At 54.4% G+C, this 20,677-nt stretch overlaps 1 protein-coding gene across 2 annotated transcripts in view; it reads left to right on the top strand.

The window, feature by feature from the left end:
* Window positions 1-13,563, top strand: part of DRAXIN (dorsal inhibitory axon guidance protein) — a 31,214-nt gene extending 17,651 nt beyond the window's left edge. For both annotated transcript variants that reach the window (XM_059691249.1, XM_059691248.1), the window contains 4 exons: window positions 852-963; window positions 1,824-1,913; window positions 3,402-3,491; window positions 7,666-13,563. In XM_059691249.1, coding sequence (XP_059547232.1) covers window positions 852-963; window positions 1,824-1,913; window positions 3,402-3,491; window positions 7,666-7,778 — 405 coding nt within the window. In that variant the 3' untranslated portion in view covers window positions 7,779-13,563. The remainder of the gene's footprint in view (window positions 1-851; window positions 964-1,823; window positions 1,914-3,401; window positions 3,492-7,665) is intronic.
* The last annotated feature ends 7,114 nt before the right edge of the window (window positions 13,564-20,677 follow it).

Genomic DNA, 20,677 nt, shown 5'->3' with positions numbered 1-20,677 from the left:
ACTGAAGGGTCCCAGGTTTGATTCTGGTCAAGGGCACATGCCCGGGTTGCAGGCTCGATCCCCAGTGGGGGGCGTGCAGGAGGCAGCTGATCAATGATTCTCTCTCACCATTGATGTTTCTATCTCTCTCTCTCCCTCTCCCTTCCTCTCTGAAATCAATAAAGATATATTTAAAGTAATAATATCAGATAAAATGATCAATAAAGTATATGTAGAAGAAAAGAGCTTTACTTTTTAGCAGAAGATCTTTCTTATTCTCTTTTGGGGTCTTGCACCCCCTGAGATTCTGAGAAAAGCTATGAATCATCCCCAAAGAATACCTGGTTATCCCTGCCGTCGCAGGCCCCCTGAAGTCCATGCACTGAGCACCAGCCCCGAAAGGCGCCTTTATTGCCCATGTCCTGTGGCAGATGCAGCCCCGACGGCTGCTCCGGGGCTGTGAGTGCAACAGAGCTGTGGCCATGGCTCAGCGGTGCCCTGGCCGCTGACAACTTCCCCAGGGAACGAGGGGCAGGGAAGTGAGCAGCTGGCTTCATCCAGCCCCCTCTTTGTGGATGTAGAGGCCTGAGCAGGCCTTCCCAGCCCCTCCCTCAGAGGCCCGAGGGGTGACCCCTCTGTCTGCATCGGTCGCCTGTAGGCACCTTTCTGCCTGGATGTGAAGCGAGGACAGTACCCTGGCGGCTGCTGCAGCAGGACCCTCGGTGACTGTATGGGTGTCCCGGGCTGGGCTTCCAGCAGAGGGTGACTGGCCTCTGAGGAGCCCCTCCTTTGCCCTCTGGCCCTGGGACCCCACATTTCTGTTTCCACCTGCTGGGGCTCCACATTCCGTCCTCTCCACCCACCTTCTGCAGGCTCAGCCCAGGCCTGACGGGGAGGTGATGCCCACGCTGGACATGGCCTTGTTCGACTGGACCGATTATGAAGACTTAAAACCTGAGGCCTGGCCCTCTGCCAAAAAGAAAGGTACATTCACCCAGCCGGCGGGGCTCAGAGGCTGAGTGTCGACCTATGACCTAGGGCAGTGATGGCGAACCTTCTGAGCTCGGCGTGTCAGCATTTTGAAAAAACCCTCACTTAACTCTGGTGCCGTGTCACATAGAGAAATTTTTTGATCTTTGCAACCGTAGTAAAACAAAGACATATTTTTGATATTTATTTTATATGTTTAAATGCCATTTAACAAAGAAAAATCAACCAAAAACATGAGTTCGCGTGTCACCTCTGACGCGCGTGTCATAGGTTCGCCATCACTGGCCTAGGAGGTCACAGTTTGATTCCCAGTCAGGGCACATGCCTGGGTTGTGGGCTCGATCCCCAGTAGGGGATGTGCAGGAGGCAGCTGATCAATGATTCTCTCTCATCATTGATGTTTTTTTTCTCTCTCTCCCTCTCCCTTTTTCTCTGAAATGAATAAAAGTATAAAAAATTAAACAATTTAAAAACAAAACAAAACAAGAAAGGTACATCCACCTACCCACCATCCCCAGGCCTGGGCTCCCTCCCCTCCCCCAGCCTGACCTACAGATGTCCAAAGTGGGGGATGGGTGGGGCATGGAGTCCACACGGCAAGGCGCACCCCACAGGGAAATACCACTATCGAGGACTTACCAAGTGCCAAACTCATTCCATGTGTCAACTCATTGGACCCTGAAAAAAGAAGGTTAGGTCTGTGCTATCCATGAGCCCGGTTTAGAAAAGAGACGGCTGCGGCGGAGTCCCCGCCACGCTGGGAAGGCGGTGCGTGCGCTCCGACACCAGCGTCCGTGTGCTTGCTCTCGGCCCCGCTGGGCGGCAGCGTCTGACCGCGATCTTCTTGTCCCCAGAGAAGACCCGGGGTAAACTCTCCAGTGATGGCAACGAGACATCCCCAGCCGAAGGGGAGCCGTGCGACCATCACCACGACTGCCTGCCAGGTACCGACCCAGCGTCACGTTCAAGGCACCAGGCTGGGTGCTGGGTGCTGGGGGCCTGAGGGGGTGAGGTGGACCTTCCCAGGCACACAAGGAGGCCTGTGGGTTCAGGACCCTCTCGGGGTAATAAGTAGTAACAACCCCAGCTATCCTTTCCTGAGAGTTTCTGGAACATTGACTTCATCCTCAGAGCAACCCAGAGAAAGAGACCCTGTCACCCCCAATTTTCAGGCCAGGAAACAGCCTCAGAGGGTGAGTCTCAGCCAAGGTCACACGGCTGGGAAGTGGCTCAACCCTAAGTCGGCCTGAGGCGCCACTGCCCCGCGCGCTGCCTTAAGTCCGGCTGACCCCTCCCTCCACTTCCTCCTAAAGTCTGGTCGGGCTTAATGCTGCCCTTGGCCCATCACCACACTGCCCAGCTTTCTGTGGGTGTTCCCATGGCATCCTCGCCCGTTCGGCAGCTGTGCCCATCAAGACCCTGAAAGCAAGGGGCTGGGGTTTTGACTGATGCTCTAACCTCCAGGGGCATCTACTGAGGTGAAGTTAGATAGGTTAGAGGTTAGGGGGGTGGGGGGTAAGGTCTCAGGGTGATCAGAGGGCGAGGAGCAGGAATGGCAGGGGAACCTGGGATGCAGTCTTGGCCCGGCCCTGTTACTCCTCCCCCACTCCCCCCTCTCCCCTCCCCCCTCTCCCCTCCCCCCCCCTCCCCCGCCATCGCTGGGACTGCTCAAGAGATAGCGTGACATGGGCCCAGGGTGACATCCTGAAGAGGCTAACAGCTAACTGCTCTCCTCGCTGCTGGACAGCAAGTGCCACCTGGATCTTGGGGGGAGAGCCGAGTGGTACACCCCCAGGGGGACACATTGCTCATTCAGTGGCCGGAATAGTCTACAAAACCGCCATCGCATCCGCGTTTGGCATCGTGTGGGCCAGACCACCAGCTCCCCGACAGGAAGTTTTCTTTCCAAACCGTTGTTTTCACCCGGAGCGGAAAGAAAAGGCTGGCGTTTGGGCCAACTGGGCAGTCGCTCTGAGAGGGGGCCCCATGGTGGGCGGGTTGGGGCCTGCCTTGGGGGATCTCACTGCTTCCCGGGGGGGGCGGGGGGGCGCTTCGGTTTCTCCATCTGTCAAAAGAGGACGTTGGTGTCAATGATCCTTGAGGCGCCCCAGCTCCAGGCTGACGCCACACCTGGCAGCCCCCAGCTGTTCCGCCCGCTGTCCCCGGGAGGTGATCCCACAGTGCCCCGCTCCTCCCATGATCAATCAGTTGTCCATCTAGGGCAGCTGGGTCTCTGCCACCCGCCCGCAGGGCCCTGGGCCGTGACATGCGTCAGTGGTTCCGGCTGGGAGCCTTGCACACCAGATGGCCCCACCCCGCCAGGGCACGGCCCTGCCGCAGCGATGATGGATCTGCTGTCCGGTGGGACCGTGTGCGGGCGTGGGGAGGGTCCCCGCAGCTTGGCTGACCACGTGTGCTTGCTGTGTTGGCAGGGACCTGCTGTGACCTGCGGGGGCACATCTGCATGCCCCACAACCGGGGCCTCAACAACAAATGCTTCGACGACTGCATGTGTGCGGAAGGTGAGCCTGGACTCCCCGGGCGGGGGCGGGGGCGGGGGGGGGGGGGCGGGAGGCATCCCTCATGCCCTGAAGCTGGCTCTGCACGGAGCCCGGATGCTATTTCGTGGCGGAGGCTGCCCGAGGGCCTGCGGCGAAGGAGGGGTGGGAGAATCCCTTGGGAGCCGACGCCCGTGAGCATCAGTGCCTCCCCAATCTGTGAACTCATTTAGTCTCCAGTCCTGGTATCGTTTCTCAGATTTGCTTTTCTCGCTTCTCAAAATACAAGCTGGCTTGATCTCCCATGATCGGGAGAAGGGAGAAGGGAGGAGAGAGGAGACTATCTCTTTAAATAAGATCAAACCCGAGAAGGCTGGTGCTTTCAGGCCAGAATTCTACCCCAGGGAGGCATTCCAAGTGCGATATCGGGCTGGGGAGTGGGTTTCCCAGCACGTCTCAGCGTCTCAGCGAAGGATGGATGCACTTGGCTGGCCGGCTGCTGCTTTAGCCTCTGAGCTCCCACCCGGAGCAGTAGGTGTCCTCCTGCCCAGGTGTGCCCAGGTGTGCCCAGGTGTGCCCAGGTGTGCCCTGGTGTGCCGGGCTCTGTGCTAAGCACTTGACTCTCATTATCCTCCTCACCCTCCTTAATCCTTAATCCTCACGCCTTCTTAATCCTCACAGCCATCCAGGGAGGGAGCGATTGTGACCTCCATTTTACACATCAACAAACAGGCCCAGAGAGGTTAAGTGACTTGCCCAAACTCACAGAGCTGGAAAAGGAGGAGAACATTTTTAATTTTGTATTCTGAAATTTTTCAAGCATATATGAAGTAGCCAGAATAGTAGTCACTATAATAATGAACCCCCGTTTCCCACCACCCAGCTTCAATAATTGCCAACTCACTGCCAATCTGTGTCGTCTCTCCCCTGCCCAGTCCCCCAATCCAATATAATTTTGATGCAACTCCTGGGAGTTTTGAGAGATTTTATCTGTGAATATTTCAGTGTGTATCTCTGAAAGATAAGTACTCTTTTAAGAACAAAATACCAAAAATGAACAATAATTACTCAGTATCATCCAGTATCCAATTAGTGTTCATATCTCCTGAGTGGGAGGATTTGGTCTCGGTGCCTCTATTAACCATCCTTAGATACATGCCCTAGTTTGGCTCACAGCAGGCTAACAATTATCTGCTGTGAAAGCAGTAGCACTGTGTCCGTCCCATCATTCATGCATCCATTCATTCAGGAAATATTTACTGAGCACCTACTATGTGTCTGGTACTGATCTGGGATTCAGCAGCGAAAAGAAGGAGCAAGTTCTGCCCTGACTGGTTTGGCTCAGTGGATAGAGCATTGGCCTGCGGACTGAAGGGTCCCAGGTTCAATTCCAGTAAGGGCATGTACCTTGGTTTCGGGCACATCCCCAGTAGGGTGCGTGCAGGAGGCAGCTGATGTTTTTGACTATCTCTCTCCCTTCCTCTCTGTAAAAAAATCAATAAAATATATATTTTTTTAAAAAGGAGCAAGTTCTTCACCCAGAGTCCATTTCAGTGAGACGAGATCTTATCTCCCTACCCAGTGAGATGAGATGCCTTTAGAAGCAATAAGGGCTGTGAGGAAAATAGCCCGGAGGTCTGCTGAAAAGTCTGGGTTGTTACAGAAAGGAGGGGCAAGAGTGGACAGTGGAACCAGCCACCTGAAGATGGTGGCTGTATGGGAGACCGTCCCAGGCGAGAGGCAGGGGCAAGGCTGGTGTGTGGGCTGGGCACACGGTGGCCACAGGGAAGGTGGCACACGGGGAGTGGGGGAAGCTTGTTGGGAGGATCATGCAGAACCTTGTTGGCCTTGTTTGATTTCTAATTGGAAGTTGAAGGCAGGTTGTAACCAGGGGCGTGACATGGTCTGGCTTTGGGGTTAACCGTTCGCTATGGCTGTAGGGCTGTGGGGGGCAGGAATGGAGACAGGAAGGACCAGCTGGGAGGGGAGAGGGGATGGAGGCAGCAGGCGTGGAAGATGGGGGGGGTGCTGGGAAGCTGCTTCTGGTACTTGGATGCAGGGTCGAGGCCCCATTTCACAGAGGAGGAGACTGAGGTGCCGAGTGGGCAGGAGGCACTCCAGTCCAGGGAGCCCAGAACAGCGTTGGGGCCAAACCTCAGTCCTTGGCCTCCAGGTCCAGCCCACCTAAGTGAGGGGACTTGGCCCCTCTGAGCTGCACATGCCCAGTGGTGCCTGGCTGGATGCTCAATGGTGGCCCCTCGGCCCAGGAATCAATCCATTCCCCCTCCCTCCCTCCCTTCCTCTCTTCCTTCCTCTCTTCCTTCCTTCTTTCCCTCCTTCCTTCCTTATTTTCCCCCTTCCTCTCTCTCTCTCTCCCTCCCTGGGCCTCAGGTGGGAGGGGATGGCTTTCCAAGCGTCCAAAGGCTCTGTCTACAAACAAAGCCCCATCTGCTCATTTCCGCTGGCCCTCGCACTGGTCGGCTCCATCAAAACTCTTGCTTGCTCCCTGGAGACTCAGGCTTAAAAAAATGAAGAGTGGAAGCGACAGTTCAGGCAGCTCATTAAAGATGGCCCAGGAAGAGGTTGTCACCGAGATGCCACACTGGAGGTATCTGGGGGTGCCAGGAACCCTCGTGGGGACCATGTCCCAAAACGCTGGACACAGGGCTCGGAGCTGAAACCCGGCAGTCGGGGCCAGCCTGGGTTCCGGAGGGTTCCAGAAGGGCTTCTGTGACTACCAACCGCTCCTGCTCGTGAACCCCCTGTCCACTCCCAGGTGTCACTTGTGTGGTCCCAGCTCTAAAAGCACAGTGACCCAGGTGTCAGTTCTAGGCCACTCGGCACACACTTCATAGCAGCCCCTTTATTCTCTTGATGGTGACATAGTGGATCTTAAAGTAGCAAGGTCCTCTCGCTCTGTGGTCACTCCTAACCTGAAATGTAGGGATTTGCTCGCTGACGTCTCCTTCAGCCACCATCAAGAGCACATGGACTTAAATGAACAGTATGTCTACCCATGTATTTCAGGGGGTGCCTGGGACGATGTGGAGAGGGCCACACCTACTTTAATGAGGTGGGCAGGGAGGTTCTCTTTGAGACCTGAAGTCCATGAAGGAGCCAGCTATGCAAAGGGCTTGGGGAAGGCATTTCTGGCTGAGAGACAGCAAGTGCAAAGGTCCTGAGGCAGGAAGTGGCGGGATATATGAGGAAAAGCAAGAAGACTGAGGTCAGGTTTCCTTTCGAGCCCAATAGAGAACCTCCTGGTTGTATAGGGGAGGGCAGAATCTTCATTCCTTTAAAAAGTTTTTAATAGACTTTTTAAAAAGTCCTCACCCGAGGATATATTTATTAATTTGGGGGGGCGGGGAGGGAGAGAGAATGTTAGAGAGAAATTTGAATTGGTTGCCTCCCGTATGCGCCCCAACCGGGGATCAAACCCGCAACCTAGAAATGTGCCCTGACCAGGAATCAAACCTGAAACCTTTTGGTGTACAGGACGATGCTCTAACTAACTGAGCCACCCGGCCAGGGCTTAATAGACTTTTTTTTTGGAGCATTTTTAGTTTACAGGAAAAGTGTGCAGAAAATACAGAGTTCTCCTCCTGCAGTTCTCCCTGTTATTATCTCTCATTAGTGTGGCACACTTTCTACAAGTGATGAGTCGATCCGGATACGTGGTTATTATTATTTTCAAGAAGAGCAGTTTATTTTACATTTGTTGCTTCTAAAAAGGGAGAGAGAGGCATTGATTTGTTTTCATTATGTATGCATTCACTGGTTGATTCTTGCGTGTGCCCTGACCCAGGATGGAAACCAGAACCTTGGTGCATCCGGGCGATGCTCTAACCAGCTGAGCTACCAGTCAGGGTGATGCATTGTTGTTGTTCACTAAAGTCCATAATGTCTGCTCTTCGTGTGGTACGACCTGTGGTTTTTGATAAATGCACAATGACATGCATCCACCATCACAGTGTCACACGGATTAGTTTCATGGACCTAAATGTCCCCTGTGCTCCATCTGTTCACCCCTCCTTCCTCCGCACTCAGGCTGCTGTGAGGCGGGTGTGTTGGTTGTAGGGCAGAATAAAGAAGGGGGTGGTGGTGAGAGGGGACAGGGGTCCCAGAAGGTGTGTAGGGGAGAGGATGGGGAGGGGACTGGCCCACTGCACCCCTGACCCCCTGGCCTCTCTTTGCTCAGGGCTGCGCTGCTATGCCAAGTTCCACCGGAACCGCAGGGTCACGCGGAGGAAGGGGCGCTGTGTGGAGCCCGAGACGGCCAACGGCGACCAGGGATCCTTCATCAACGTCTAGTGGCCCAGCTTGAGGCGCCTCCCCGCAGGCCTGGGGACTGAGCGCTGGAGGTTTGGAGAAGCGACAGTTTGTTTATAACTAGCGGTGGGAGAGCAAATGGGGGACCAGATGTCTGAGGCTGCAGGCTCCTACCCAGGACCCGATCCAGGACCCGCAGCCCTGGGAGGGGAGCGCTGGGGAACTGCCTCTGCCCTGGAGCCGATTAGCAGCTCGTCTGCAACCCACACCCCTGGAGGACCCGCAGGGCCTGAGCCACCGGTGCCCTGTCCTCCGCGATGGCGATGTCGATAGTGCCCTCTACTGTCCGACCGCAGCACTGCAACAGCTCCAAGTTTTAAAAGTGAAGAAGTTTTTGAACGGAAAAGAAATGGGAACTTGGGTGGGAGATGAACACGAAACACCTCTTTTGTGCCAGGCACTGTGCTAAATGCGTGACATACGTTATCCCGCGACCTCTTCGCCATCTTCCCGGTGAGGAAACAGCGCCACCGTTGAGTCATCTGACCTGCCCGAGGTCCCAGCGCAGTGCTCCTCAAACCTTAACCTGTGTCCCAGCCCTCTGGGGTCGGGTGCAAATTCAGATTCCTATCCAGCCGATTCTGCCTTCCCCACACCGCTGGTCCCCGGCCCCACCGAGAGCTCCCACCGTGTCTTGGGGAGCAGACGTGGAGTTGTGATCGGAACCTGGCCCAACGTTTCGGGCTCCACACAGCGTTCTTGCTCCTTCACAACTAAGGACTATTGCCGGCTCTCCAGGGCTTTCAGGGAGAGAGGCGTGTTCCCTGCTAGTCCTTTCTCTGGGTGAAGCTGCAATGACTGACCGCTCTCCTCCTTCCCTGGACAGCTGGGCATCATCTTTCAAACAGAACCAAATCTGCGCTAAGCACCTGCTTGTCTGTCAGTACGGCGTGGTCTGGGCAGATGGGCCCCTGCCCCCCAGGAGCTGGCATGCTGAGCCGGGACGGGTTCCTCGCATTCCTCCAGCCCTGCTCACCCTGTCCTGGCACATGTGCCTCAGAGTTGCCCCAGCACCGTCCACCCCCGGGGTTACTGATTCCAGAGGGGAAAGGGAGAGAGAGATAGAAACATCAGTGATGAGAGAGATTCATGGATTGGCTGCCTCCTGTACACCCCCCATTGGGGATGAGCCCACAAGCCGGGTATGTGCCCGACCAGGAATCCAACCGTGACTCCTGGTTCGTAGGCTGACACTCAACCACTGAGCCACACCAGCCGGGCAGTTCTTTAGCTTTTGTAGTTCATGCCCTTGGAGAATGTAATGCAAGCAGGGATTCAAAGCACACACACATCGCCATAGGCACCCTACACCTTAGTGGCTCCCAGGCCTTCCGGAGACCCTGCCAGGACCCCCACCCCACACTTCTGCCACAAAGCCCACTGAGGAGTTGGGGCCTCTCTGAGGTTGTGCTTGAGGATAACTGCCCCCCACAGGCCAGACCCAGGATGCCCACCCAGGACGTCTCTCCACGCAGAGCTGGCTCTAGGGACCGCCTGACGCCCCCCGCCTGGCATCTCATTCCTGGCCAACTCTCTGGTCCAGGGCAAACCAGGTCACAACTGACAAAATCCCTGTCCAGCTGGATTCCTTGCACCTGCTGGGGGGGGGGGGGGGCGGGGAGCCCACAGGATGCCAGGGCTGTTTACTCCCCTGGGAAAATCAGTTGGGGTCAGGGGTCTGGCACCAAGGAACACAGACTCATCTAGCAGAAACCAAATAGGCTTGCTCTTTTCTCCTATTCCGGTTCGATGGGCATGGGCCTCTTGCCGGTGAGGCGGTGCAACTGAAAGAGATCAAAGCCGGCTCTTTGGAAATGGAACCCTGAGTCCGCCAGCAGATTGTCTGTTAGGGAGCAGACAACGCCTCTGCTGTGTGTGCCTCGCATGGGGGGCTGGTTGGAGACTGTGATGGAGCCGTAAGGGTGTGGCTGCAGGCAGGCAGGCCATGCAGCGTGAAGTCTGGGGGAGCGGGGGTGCTGTCAGGTGGCCCTGGACATCGGCAGTGGGAAACAGAAGGTCAGGACAAAGCTGAAGGCCCCACGGAACTGTCACTGCCCTCGGGGGAGTTCCATGGCTAAGAAGTGGGGCCTGGTATCCATTTGACCTGGCTGTCTGCATTTGGCATTTGCAAAGTGGGGTGGGGGCGGGGGTGGAATCCTTTTATCTCCAGGGGGGCCCCAAAGCCCCCTCAGTGTTTAACGAACTTCTCTGATAAGAAGTTCTTTTTCACCCTGACCGGTTTGGCTCAGTGGATAGGGCATCGGCCCGCAGACTGAAAGGTCCCAGGTTCGATTCCGGTCAAGGGCATGTACCTTGGTTGCAGGCACATCCCCAGTAGGAAGTGTGCAGGAGACAGCTGATTGATGTGTCTCTCTCATCGATGTTTCTAGCTCTCTATCTCTCTCCCTTCCTCTCTGTAAAAAATCAATAAAATGTATATTTTTTAAAAGTTTTTTCTTTTTATAAATATGTTTTTATTGATGTTACAGAAAGGAAGGGAGAGGGAGAGAGAGATAGAAACATCGATGAGAGAGAAACATTGATTGACTGCCTCCTGCACGCCCCCAACCAGGGATCAAGCCTGAAACCTGGCCATGTGCCTTGATCAGGAATCAAACCGGTGACCTCTCGGTTCATAGGTCAACACTCAACCACTGAGCCACCCTGGCCAGGCAGCCAGGAAGGTCTTCCTTGTTTTCTGGGGGGGGGAGCGGGGGGAGTTCTTCCTTAGGCCTATCTTAACTTTCTTCTGCTGGTACAGAAGCCAGTTTTCTCTGATCCAGGGGGTCAGCAAACTTTATCAGAAAGGGCCAGAGTGTTCCCATAAAACTATTTATGGACACTGAGATGTGAATTTCATATAATTTTCACAGGTCACAAACTGCTGTTCTTCTGTTGATTTTCTAAAGCACATTTAAAAAGGTAGAAACCTCGCTGAACTTGTGGGCCACACAGAAATCGGCAGTGGGTTGGATGTGGCCCACAGGCCACGGTTTGCAGATCCTGCTCTAGTCCGCTCGCCTCAGTCCACGCAGGACGTTAGAATAACCTGGGCAGCCTTCAAAGGCACCGGTGTCCAGGGGCCACCTGCAGAGAGCCCGCTGTCGTTGGTCAGGGTTGTGTCTGGGTTCCCTGTGTTTTCAAGGCTCTGCAGGTGACTAGCAGGTGGAGCCGGCCCGAGAGCTGCTCTAGGCCTGCTCCGCCTCTCACCACCTTCCTGACCTTAAGGAAGTTCCTTAAGGTCTCTGTGCCTTGATTTCTTCATCTGTATAATGGGGACAATGACTCTTCCTTCGTAGGGGTATTGTGGGAAGTAATTGCAAATCCTTATAACGTGCTTCTAACAGTGCTGGGCACATAATGAGCCCCCAGTGTTACTTGATGTATTTTCCAGGATAATGTTAGGAGGTGTTTCATTCTTTGCTAATGATCCATCGCATCGTCCAAGATCATTTCTAAGTCACCACTCAGGCTCCTTCCCCGAAGCATGTCCCCTGGACCACTGGGGCCATCAGATGCTCCGTCAGAAAGAGGACGCGGCTTCTGGGTCCGAGGTTTGGAGATCTGCGTGCACAGACTCCGGGCCGAGCTGGAGGTGTGCGCGGCTTGAGATAACAGGTTCATGAGTTTTTAAAAATGCACCCACCCCCCGGGGGGCGGGGGGAGCTGAGCAGCGGGCCAAGTGGAAACCAGTAGCTGCTGGGACAGTCACCCGGGCCCTCCCGCATTCCTCCTGTGGCGTCGTACCGCCGTTCCCCAGAGATAGTCACCGTTCCCACGGGGCTGCCTTTCCAGGATTTGTCTGGTGGCTCCCCAGGCTGCTGGGAATGGCCTGAGGTCAGAGGCCACGAGGGCCCCTGGGAAAGTGGCCGCTTCGCTTTGGGGTGTAACTGAGACACAAGTTGGATCGCAAAGCCACAACCCCCTCCACCTCGGAGATGCTTCGGTGGATCTCCCTCCCAGCAGGTGCAACACCCCCAATGCATCGATGCTGCCTGGTGGGCACACAGCCCCCGGAATGGGGTTCCCTGTGCAGCTGGAGAGGGGCGGAGATCCACGTGCCCTGCAAGGAACACGTTGATTCACAGAACAGCGAGGAAAGATGGGTGCTGGGAGAGGTGGTGAGAGAGGCCAAAGAGCAAAGCATTTCACAGGCTGGAGGGGCGCGTCCCTCTGTGGTGACCCTCACTCTCGGGGGAGATGGCGAGGAGGGCGTCTGAGCGTGTGTGTGTGCTGCGGAGGGAGCGGCAGGAACTAGCGGTTTGCAGAACCGGGCGCTTCCATAGTGTGTTTTCTGCATTCTGTCAGGATGGCTGCTGGGGTTTAGGAACCGTGGCCTCTCTGGGAGGCTTCCTGGTCCCTCCTTATTCCCGGTGCTCAGGACCCAGCCGCGTGGCATGGCCTGGAGCCGCGGGGAAAGGCAGGCCCCGGGGCCCACCTGCTGAATCCGAATCCCGGGGGAGTTTGGACAATTTCTCCGGGGCCGTTCCCACGCGCTGTACCTGAGAGACAGGTCTGGGTCGGGAACCGTTGGGCCAGGGACATGGGGATGATTCAGGGACATTCACAGTCAGGGGGAGTTGTCAGTCCAGCTGGCCCAGCTAACTGGCCGTGACGAACTGGGAGGCCCTGCCTCGGGGCTGGAGCTGGTCTTTATTTTTAGAGAAAATCAAGTGGGGCGCCTGGGCCGCGGGCCCGCAGCTGGGTGTTCTGAGTCTTAGGACCTTCCTGGGGGGGTCTGCGGTCCCTCTTTAGAGTGGGAGGGGGTGCTACGCCCTCGTAGGCCTGTGTTGCATGTGGTCTCTTGCCCTGTAAATAAAGAGATGATGGTTAATACGCCGCCTTGCTGTCTCTCTCTGCCCCTCCAGGAGGCGGGCTGTCTGTGCAGGCAGTGAGCACGGTCGGGACTCCACCTGCCACGTCTCTTGCATTTTCTCACCCTCACCTTTTACTGAGCGTTTGCTCTGAGCTAAGCAGTAAACCAGGAAGATGGGGCCTCTGCCCTCACCTGGGCCTTGCTGTGGTCCTTCGACCAGACCTTGTGGGTGGGAGTGTCTCACCTTCATCTCCTTCCCCATCTTAGGGTTGGGGCAGCTAAGGTCCCACAGAGATGACGGCGCTGGTCACAGCAGGCCGGCCTCTGGCAACCTCATTCCAGGCCTGGGTGGCCGAGTGCCGAGAAATACTGATGGCAACTCTGGCAAGAAGGGGAAGAACTCAGGAACGCCATCGAGGCTGGGCCGGGCAGGCCCCGATGCATCTTGGGAAAGCGTGCACTGGCAAGGGGGTGGCCTGGCTTTGCACCAGGAAGGGCGTCTCTTGTCTCAGTGGCAGCTGCAGCCAGCTCTGCTCAGCTCCACGCCCTCGGTGACCCTTACCTATGCTTTCGCTTCCCGTGGTTTCCGTTACCCGAGATCGACCTCGGTCTGAAATTATTAAACAGAAAATTGCAGAAATAACTCCTACATTTGAAATCGGTGACATTTTGAGTCGCAGGATGAACTCACGCCATCCCGCTCTGTCCGCCCCGGACATAAACCATCCTTTGTCCAGTGTGTCCACACTGTTCACTAAACTCCCCGTTAGCTGTCCACGTTATCAGATCACCTGCGGCCAGGCCTGTGTTTGTCACCCTTATTTTACTTAATAGTGACTCACTCCCCTCACGTGGTCTCGTCACACAGGCCTCGTGTCATCTCACATCATCACAAGAAGGGTGAGTCCAGTACAAGGTATTCTGAGAGAGAGAACACGTTCCTATAACTTTTCTGGCAGGATGTTGTTGTAATTATTCCGTTTTTGTTAGTTATTGTCATTAATCTCTTACTGTGCCTAATTGATAAATTGAGCTTTATCATAGGTATGTATGTTTGTGTAGAAAAAAAACCCAGTATACACAGTGCTCGATATATAGAGGGTTTGGTACTATCCACAGTTTCAGGCATCCACAGGGCGGGGGTGGTGTCTTGAAACATCTAAGGCTAAGAAGGAGGGATAGGTAAGGGGGGACTGTGCCTGTTGGGAGAGGAAATGGCAATGCATCCATCCAAATACAATCCTGGCCTCTGTTTATTGAGCTGTCCACTGCATGAGGCCCCCGTCCTCTGTGTAGCTGGAAACTGTTGCACCCCATTTTGCAGAGGAGAAAAACGAAGGCATTGAGAAATAAAGGCCTTAGTGACAGTAGTGAAGAGCCAAGGGCAACACCCAAGTCTCTCCGAATCCAAAACCTGATTATGTTCACCGGCCCCATGTTGCCTCTCCAATGCCTCAGTTTGGTCAGTCACCTAGCCTCAGACCCGCCCCCCCCCCCCCCCCCCCCAGCTCATCCAGGATCCCCAGGGCTACTGCCAGGGCCTGCAGGGGACAGGAGCTCCTCAGGCAGGCCCCAGCCCTGGGCTGCCAGAACCAAAGGCCATGCACTCACCTTCACGCTGCCTCCAGGAAGGCCCCTGGGGTTTCCTCTTCCTCATTCTTCTCTTATCTCCCCCACCTGAGCACAGGCTCTCTTACTGCCCCTCAGGGAGCCAGGGAGCCAGACAGGAATGCTCTGCAGGGAGCCAGCCCAGCAACAGAGGGTGAAAGCAAACACCAGGAAAGCCCCAGGCAGAGGGGCATCTTGGGCAGCCGCAGGGCTCGGTGGCCATCACTGGCCTTACTTGCGTGTCTGAGCGACCCTCTAAGGCACAGCCAGAGCCCTTGTTGCCTCCCATGGGATTCTATTCCGTCTACATGGAGAGATGAGGCTGGACAGGGGGAAGGAGGAGGCGGCCTGAACTCGGACAGAAGTGTGACAGAGGAGCAGAGCCAGGACAGGCAGTGGGAGGCGGGAGACACTCTGCACACATTTAGGGAGGGCCTGCATGCGTGCACACACATGGACACATGATGACATGAAGAGGATGGCTGGAGGAGGGTAAGGGGAATGAAAGGCCATAGGACAGAGTGAGGGCCGCTCGGGTGATGGGCTGTCTCTGTCGTGGGCAACGGCCTCTGAAACCCCTCTCTTTCTGGCTGGTGTCGAACACAACCGTTTCCCGGGATGCAGCTGCTCACAGGCTTGTCCTTTCTGCTTTTCCACACCCACTGAGTGGTCCACACAGCCTTCTGATGGGCTCTCTGCTGCCCCACCTGAGCACAGGGGGCGAGATCAGTAGTAATTTGCATAGGATCCTGATGAGATGGCGGAACAACGGGAACATTAGGGATTATTGGCTGCATTTTAAGGCTCAAGGAGGAGTAGTCAAGGAGCCTGGCTGGGCCCATAACACTCGTCTGGTTGAGAAAAACCAAGTGTCTCTTCTGGAAAAGGGGGTTCTGACACCTCCCAGCAATGTCCAGGTTCCTCCAGAAAACGCAGGAAGAGGGAAGTAGCAGACTCGCCCACCTCCACTCCCTCCAGGCTCCTGTTTTTCCCAGGGTCACACCCCCTTCTGGCTTTAATGACTGGTGGTATGGACACCGTGGTCACACCCGCTTCCTGCTTTAGTGAGTGGAAGTATGGACACTGTGGTCACTCCCCCTTCCACCTTTAGTGACTAGTGTTATGGACACCGTGGACACAGTGGTCACGCCCCCTTCCTGCTTTAGTGAGTGAAGTTATGGACACCGTGGTCACACCCGCTTCCTGCTTTAGTGAGTGGAAGTATGGACACTGTGGTCACTCCCCCTTCCACCTTTAGTGACTAGTGTTATGGACACCGTGGACACAGTGGTCACGCCCCCTTCCTGCTTTAGTGAGTGAAGTTATGGACACTGTGGTCACTCCCCCTTCCTGCTTTAGTGACTGGTGGTATGGACACCGTGGACACAGTGGTCACGCCCCCTTCGGGCTTTAGTGAGTGGTGGTATGGACACCGTGGTCACACCCGCTTCCTGCTTTAGTGAGTGGAGGTATGGACACCGTGGTCACACCCGCTTCCTGCTTTAGTGAGTGGAGGTATGGACACCGTGGTCACACCCGCTTCCTGCTTTAGTGAGTGGAGGTATGGACACTGTGGTCACTCCCCCTTCCACCTTTAGTGACTAGTGTTATGGACACCGTGGACACAGTGGTCACGCCCCCTTCCTGCTTTAGTGAGTGAAGTTATGGACACTGTGGTCACTCCCCCTTCCTGCTTTAGTGACTGGTGGTATGGACACCGTGGACACAGTGGTCACGCCCCCTTCGGGCTTTAGTGAGTGGTGGTATGGACACCGTGGTCACACCCGCTTCCTGCTTTAGTGAGTGGAGGTATGGACACCGTGGTCACACCCGCTTCCTGCTTTAGTGAGTGGAGGTATGGACACCGTGGTCACACCCGCTTCCTGCTTTAGTGAGTGGAGGTATGGACACTGTGGTCACTCCCCCTTCCGCCTTTAGTGACTAGTGGTATGGACACCGTGGTCACACCCGCTTCCTGCTTTAGTGAGTGGAGGTAGGGTCATGATGATTTTACTGATGAGTCCTAATGGCGTTTGATCCTTCCAGATCCTGGGCCAAAGGCCAGGAGGAAGTCTGGAAACCCAGGAAAGCCACCCGGCTCCAAACCACAGGATTCTGTTCTTTCTGTTCTTTTATTTCTGCCTCATTTCCCACTGTCTCTGTTCCCAGAAGCAGAGAGAGAGAGAGAGAGAGAGAGAGAGAGAGAGAGAGAGAGAGAGAGAGATCGCAGATACAAAGAACAGCATTGACAAGAAGCCAGGCCTTCCTTCCCCAACCCCAGGAACACGCAGCTAGCGTGTTTGTGACAAGCTGAGCAGAAACGCTGGAGGACAGGTCTCCAGATCAAATCCCAGCGACATTCCCTGTGCCCCAAGAGCCACGCTCTGCCCCCCATACCTTCTCTGATGTGGATGGAGGGCCCTGCGTGCTCACAGGCGCCTGTGCCTTGCGGACGGCGCCTCGGCTACTTTCTCTCTCTGTTCCAGTTTGCTTTACCTACTGGGGAAAGGAAGAGGCCAGGCCACATCAGAATTGCTGGGTGTCCAGAACTTTGAGGACCAAAGGGCAGTTGGATAGCATTTCAAAGCTTTTCATATTTGATGCCTCCTTTGTGCCTCACACAGCTCTGGGGTTGACTATTGCTGTCCCCATTTTTTTAGATACAGAAGCAACTTCAGACGGCCTGGCCGGCATGGCTCAGTGGTTGAGCATTGACCTATGAATCAGGAGGCCATGGATTCATAGGCCAGGGCACATTCCTGGTCAGGGCACATGCCTGGTTTGCAGGTTGGATCCCCAGTGTGGGGTATGCAGGAGGCAACCAATCAATGATTCTTTTTCATCATTTATGTTTCTATCTCTCTCCCTCTCCCTTCCTCTCAGAAATAAATAAATACACACACACACACACACACACACACACACACACACATAATTTGTTTTGTTTTGTTTTGTTTTTTAAATATATTTTATTGATTTTTTACAGAGAGGAAGGGAGAGGCATAGAGAGCTAGAAACATCGATGAGAGAGAAACATCGATCAGCTGCCTCCTGCACACTCCCTATTGGGGATGTGCCTGCAACCAAGGTACATGCCCTTGACTGGAATCGAACCTGGGACCCCTCAATCCTCAGGCCGACGCTCTATCCACTGAGTCAAACCGGTCAGAGCATTTGTTGTTGTTTTTTAAAGAAAAAACTTCAGAGATGACGTGACTACCCAAGGTCACATAGGTGCAGAGTGGCGGTGCTGGGGAGTCAGGGTTGGGGAGGCCGGCTCACTCAAACGCTGAGGCCCAGCTCTCAGGCTTTGCTCCTAGGAACAGGGCATGGGTGGAGTCCTCTCTCCATCAAAGGGGCCTTTCCCTGCTGCCTGGACCCTGGCCTTTATCCTAGCCAGGAGATGCTGAGACATGCTGGAAGATGCTATGTTTTTCCCTCCATAGCAGCAGGGTGGCTATTTGCTTCCTGAGCATTTACAAAGTGTGAGGAGCTGGGCCAGGAAAGCTGTGTAAATCATCTCACATGATCCCCACAATCACTCTGAGGCTAAATAACTTGCCCAAGACCACTCTGCTAGGAGGGGACAAGGCAGGGATCCAAAACAATGCTTTTACCTAAAGGACACAGGCAACCATAGGAAGGACATGGCTGTGATTGCTTCATCAGCCATTTCCATAACCAGCGGCATCAACCAAGTGACTTCCTGGATAGAGCCTGGACTATCGGTGGCACCTGAGGACAAGTTGGGCAGCAGGTCTTCCGGGTGCCAGTGACAGGAGGGAGCAGGGCACGCAAATGTGTGCAGTTGGTGTAGGTTCATTCCCTGAACACCTACTATGTGCCAGGCAAGTGTTGAGGTTACAAGACCCTCCTAGGACTTATAGTCTAGTCGGGGGAAGGCAGATAATAAACAAGTAAATGGATAGGGAAGTACCTGGAGAAATTGATAAGTGCGACAAAGAAAATAAAACTGGACGGTGCAACCAGCTTGGAAAAGAGCTTGGCAATTTCTTAAAAAGCTACATGTACACCCACGCTATGGTCCAGCCACTCCTCTCCTAGATATTTACCCCAGTAGGTGTTCAATAACTATTCTCTGAATGGATGGATGGATGGATGGATGGATGGATGGATGGATGAATGAGTGAATCTATTCTGCATGTCAGTTTCTTCGTTGAAGGTACAAAGGTAAAACTTGGCTGAGACAGAAGGGACTGATGAGGGACATGAAAAACTTAAACTTCACTCCAAAAGTGTCCTCAGAAAGAATGCCCTCATCACCCCAGAGCCTTGTGGAATGTGCTCTGTGGGGGTCCATCTGTCCTTCCATCCATTGTCATGCCTGGGTCTCCAGGAACTTTGGCTTCGTTGAGAATAGTTGCACTTTCCTTTGTTCCTCTGGGCTCCATCCCCACCCGGGTCAGCTGGATCTATACCACCACCACCTCCACCACCACCTCCACCATCACCTCCACCACCACCTCCACCGCCCCCACCCCCACCCCACGCCTCTGGCCCCCGCTGGTCGGGATGAATACAGTGTCACCGGGTGAGCTGCTGGGACATTCCACAGGCCCAGCCTCGTGTTTCATCTGGCTCCAATCTGTCTTCCCCTGCTTGCCTCCATCCTTGCATCTCAGCCCGGGCAGTGTTTCCCTTAGATGTGGGCAGCAGAGCTGAGTGGCTGAATGTCAAGGCCCTAGAGCCAGATCTCCTTGGGTCCCAGCCCAGTTTCATACAACTAGTGAAGTGCCTTTGGTCAAGCCTCTCAACTTCTCTTAACCTCAGTCACCTCACTGAGACTCTGCATAAGAACAGTACCTGCAGCACCGGGTTGCTGTGAGCATGTACTCTGAGTGCTTTTCACACTGTCTGACACAAAATAAGTACTTAATAAATGTCAGCTCTAACCCTAGAAATTGTTTTGCGTTTTCTGCTGACAAAGTGATCACAGTCTTGTTACGGACCTACAGGCTTGGGTTAAACACCTCTAGGATCTGGGGTGCACGGAGAACATTCTTGACTCAAGTGGGCACCAACCATGGGCCCCATGGGTATTGATAATGACAATATCTGATGCGTACTGTTCATTTACTAAGAGCCAGGCACTTTACCCGGACAAACACTCTCTCCTTGACCAAACTTTAGTAGGCTTCTCTCCTTGACTATGCCTCAGCCTGGCCCCCGTGTCTGTCCTGTTCTTGCAGGGCCTCCACAGGCCCATTTTAGCAGGAATCCTGACCTTGATATCTGATCACCTCAGTATTTGTATCTGATCAAGTCCCCTTCCTTCCCCTCCCCTTCCCCTCCCCCTCCCCATCTCCCCTCCCCCATCCCTTCTCCCCATCCAGGCACTTTTGATGTCTAAGCCCTTGACCTGCCTTTAGCAGAGAATCCTGCTGGGTCAGTTTAGCATAATCCCACCTACCCTTGACATCTCCTCTTGGTAATTTTCCACCTATTGCCCCCTCCACCCTCCACCTGCCACTTGGCTATAAAACCCCATTTGTCCTTGCTGTCTTTTTTAAAAATATATTTTTATTGATTTCAGAGAGAAGGGAGAGGAAGAGATAGAAACATCAATGATGAGCGTGAATCATTGGTTGGTTGCCTCCTGCCCACCCCCTACTGGGGATCAAGCCCCCAACCCAGATATGCGCCCTTGACTGGAATTCAACCTAGGACCCTTCATTCCGCAGGCCGACGCTCTATCCACTAAGGCTGTCCTTGCGGTCTTCATAATTAAGCTTGATTTCTCTCTTCTCTTGCAATATTCCTATTGCAAAAGTCTTGAGTAAAGTCTTCCTTACCATTTTAACAAGTGTCAAAATAATTTTTCTTTTCTTTTTTTTTTAATATATTTTACTGATTTTTTACAGAGAGGAAGAGAGAGAGAGAGAGAGTTAGAAACATCGATGAGAGAGAAACATCGATCAGCTGCCTCCTGCACATCTACTGGGGATGTGCCCGCAACCCAGGTACATGCCCTTGACCGGAATCGAACCTGGGACCTATCAGTCCGCAGGCCGACGCTCTATCCACTGAGCCAAACCGGTTTTGGCAATAATTTTTCTTTAACAACATGAATTCGTGCACTTAGCTCCTGTGAGGTAGGTCCGGTAAACATCTCCACTTTAGCATCGGGAGGTAGGAAGGAGAGAGGATGCCCTAAGAAACGAGACACCAGCTGTTGCCACATCTGCAGTTTGCACCTGGACATTCCTCCAAGCTCTCCCGGCTGCAGGTGGTCCTATCAGTCCACCTACTGGGATATTAACCAGGCCGGATGTTGCGCCCTTTGTGACAAATCCTGGGGTTCTCCAGCCATGGGGGGGGGGGGGGGACTGCCGGAGCAGTGAGTGGCAGGAGCTCTGGGCGGGAGGACGCGCTGGCAGCCCGACGCCATCTCCTAGCAACCGGACGGAGGTCACGTGACTCGACTCACGTGGCCGGG

The sequence above is a fragment of the Myotis daubentonii genome, chromosome 3 (genome assembly GCF_963259705.1).
Source record: "Myotis daubentonii chromosome 3, mMyoDau2.1, whole genome shotgun sequence".
Lineage (NCBI taxonomy): Eukaryota > Metazoa > Chordata > Mammalia > Chiroptera > Vespertilionidae > Myotis > Myotis daubentonii.
This window is presented reverse-complemented; position numbering and strand designations above follow the sequence as displayed.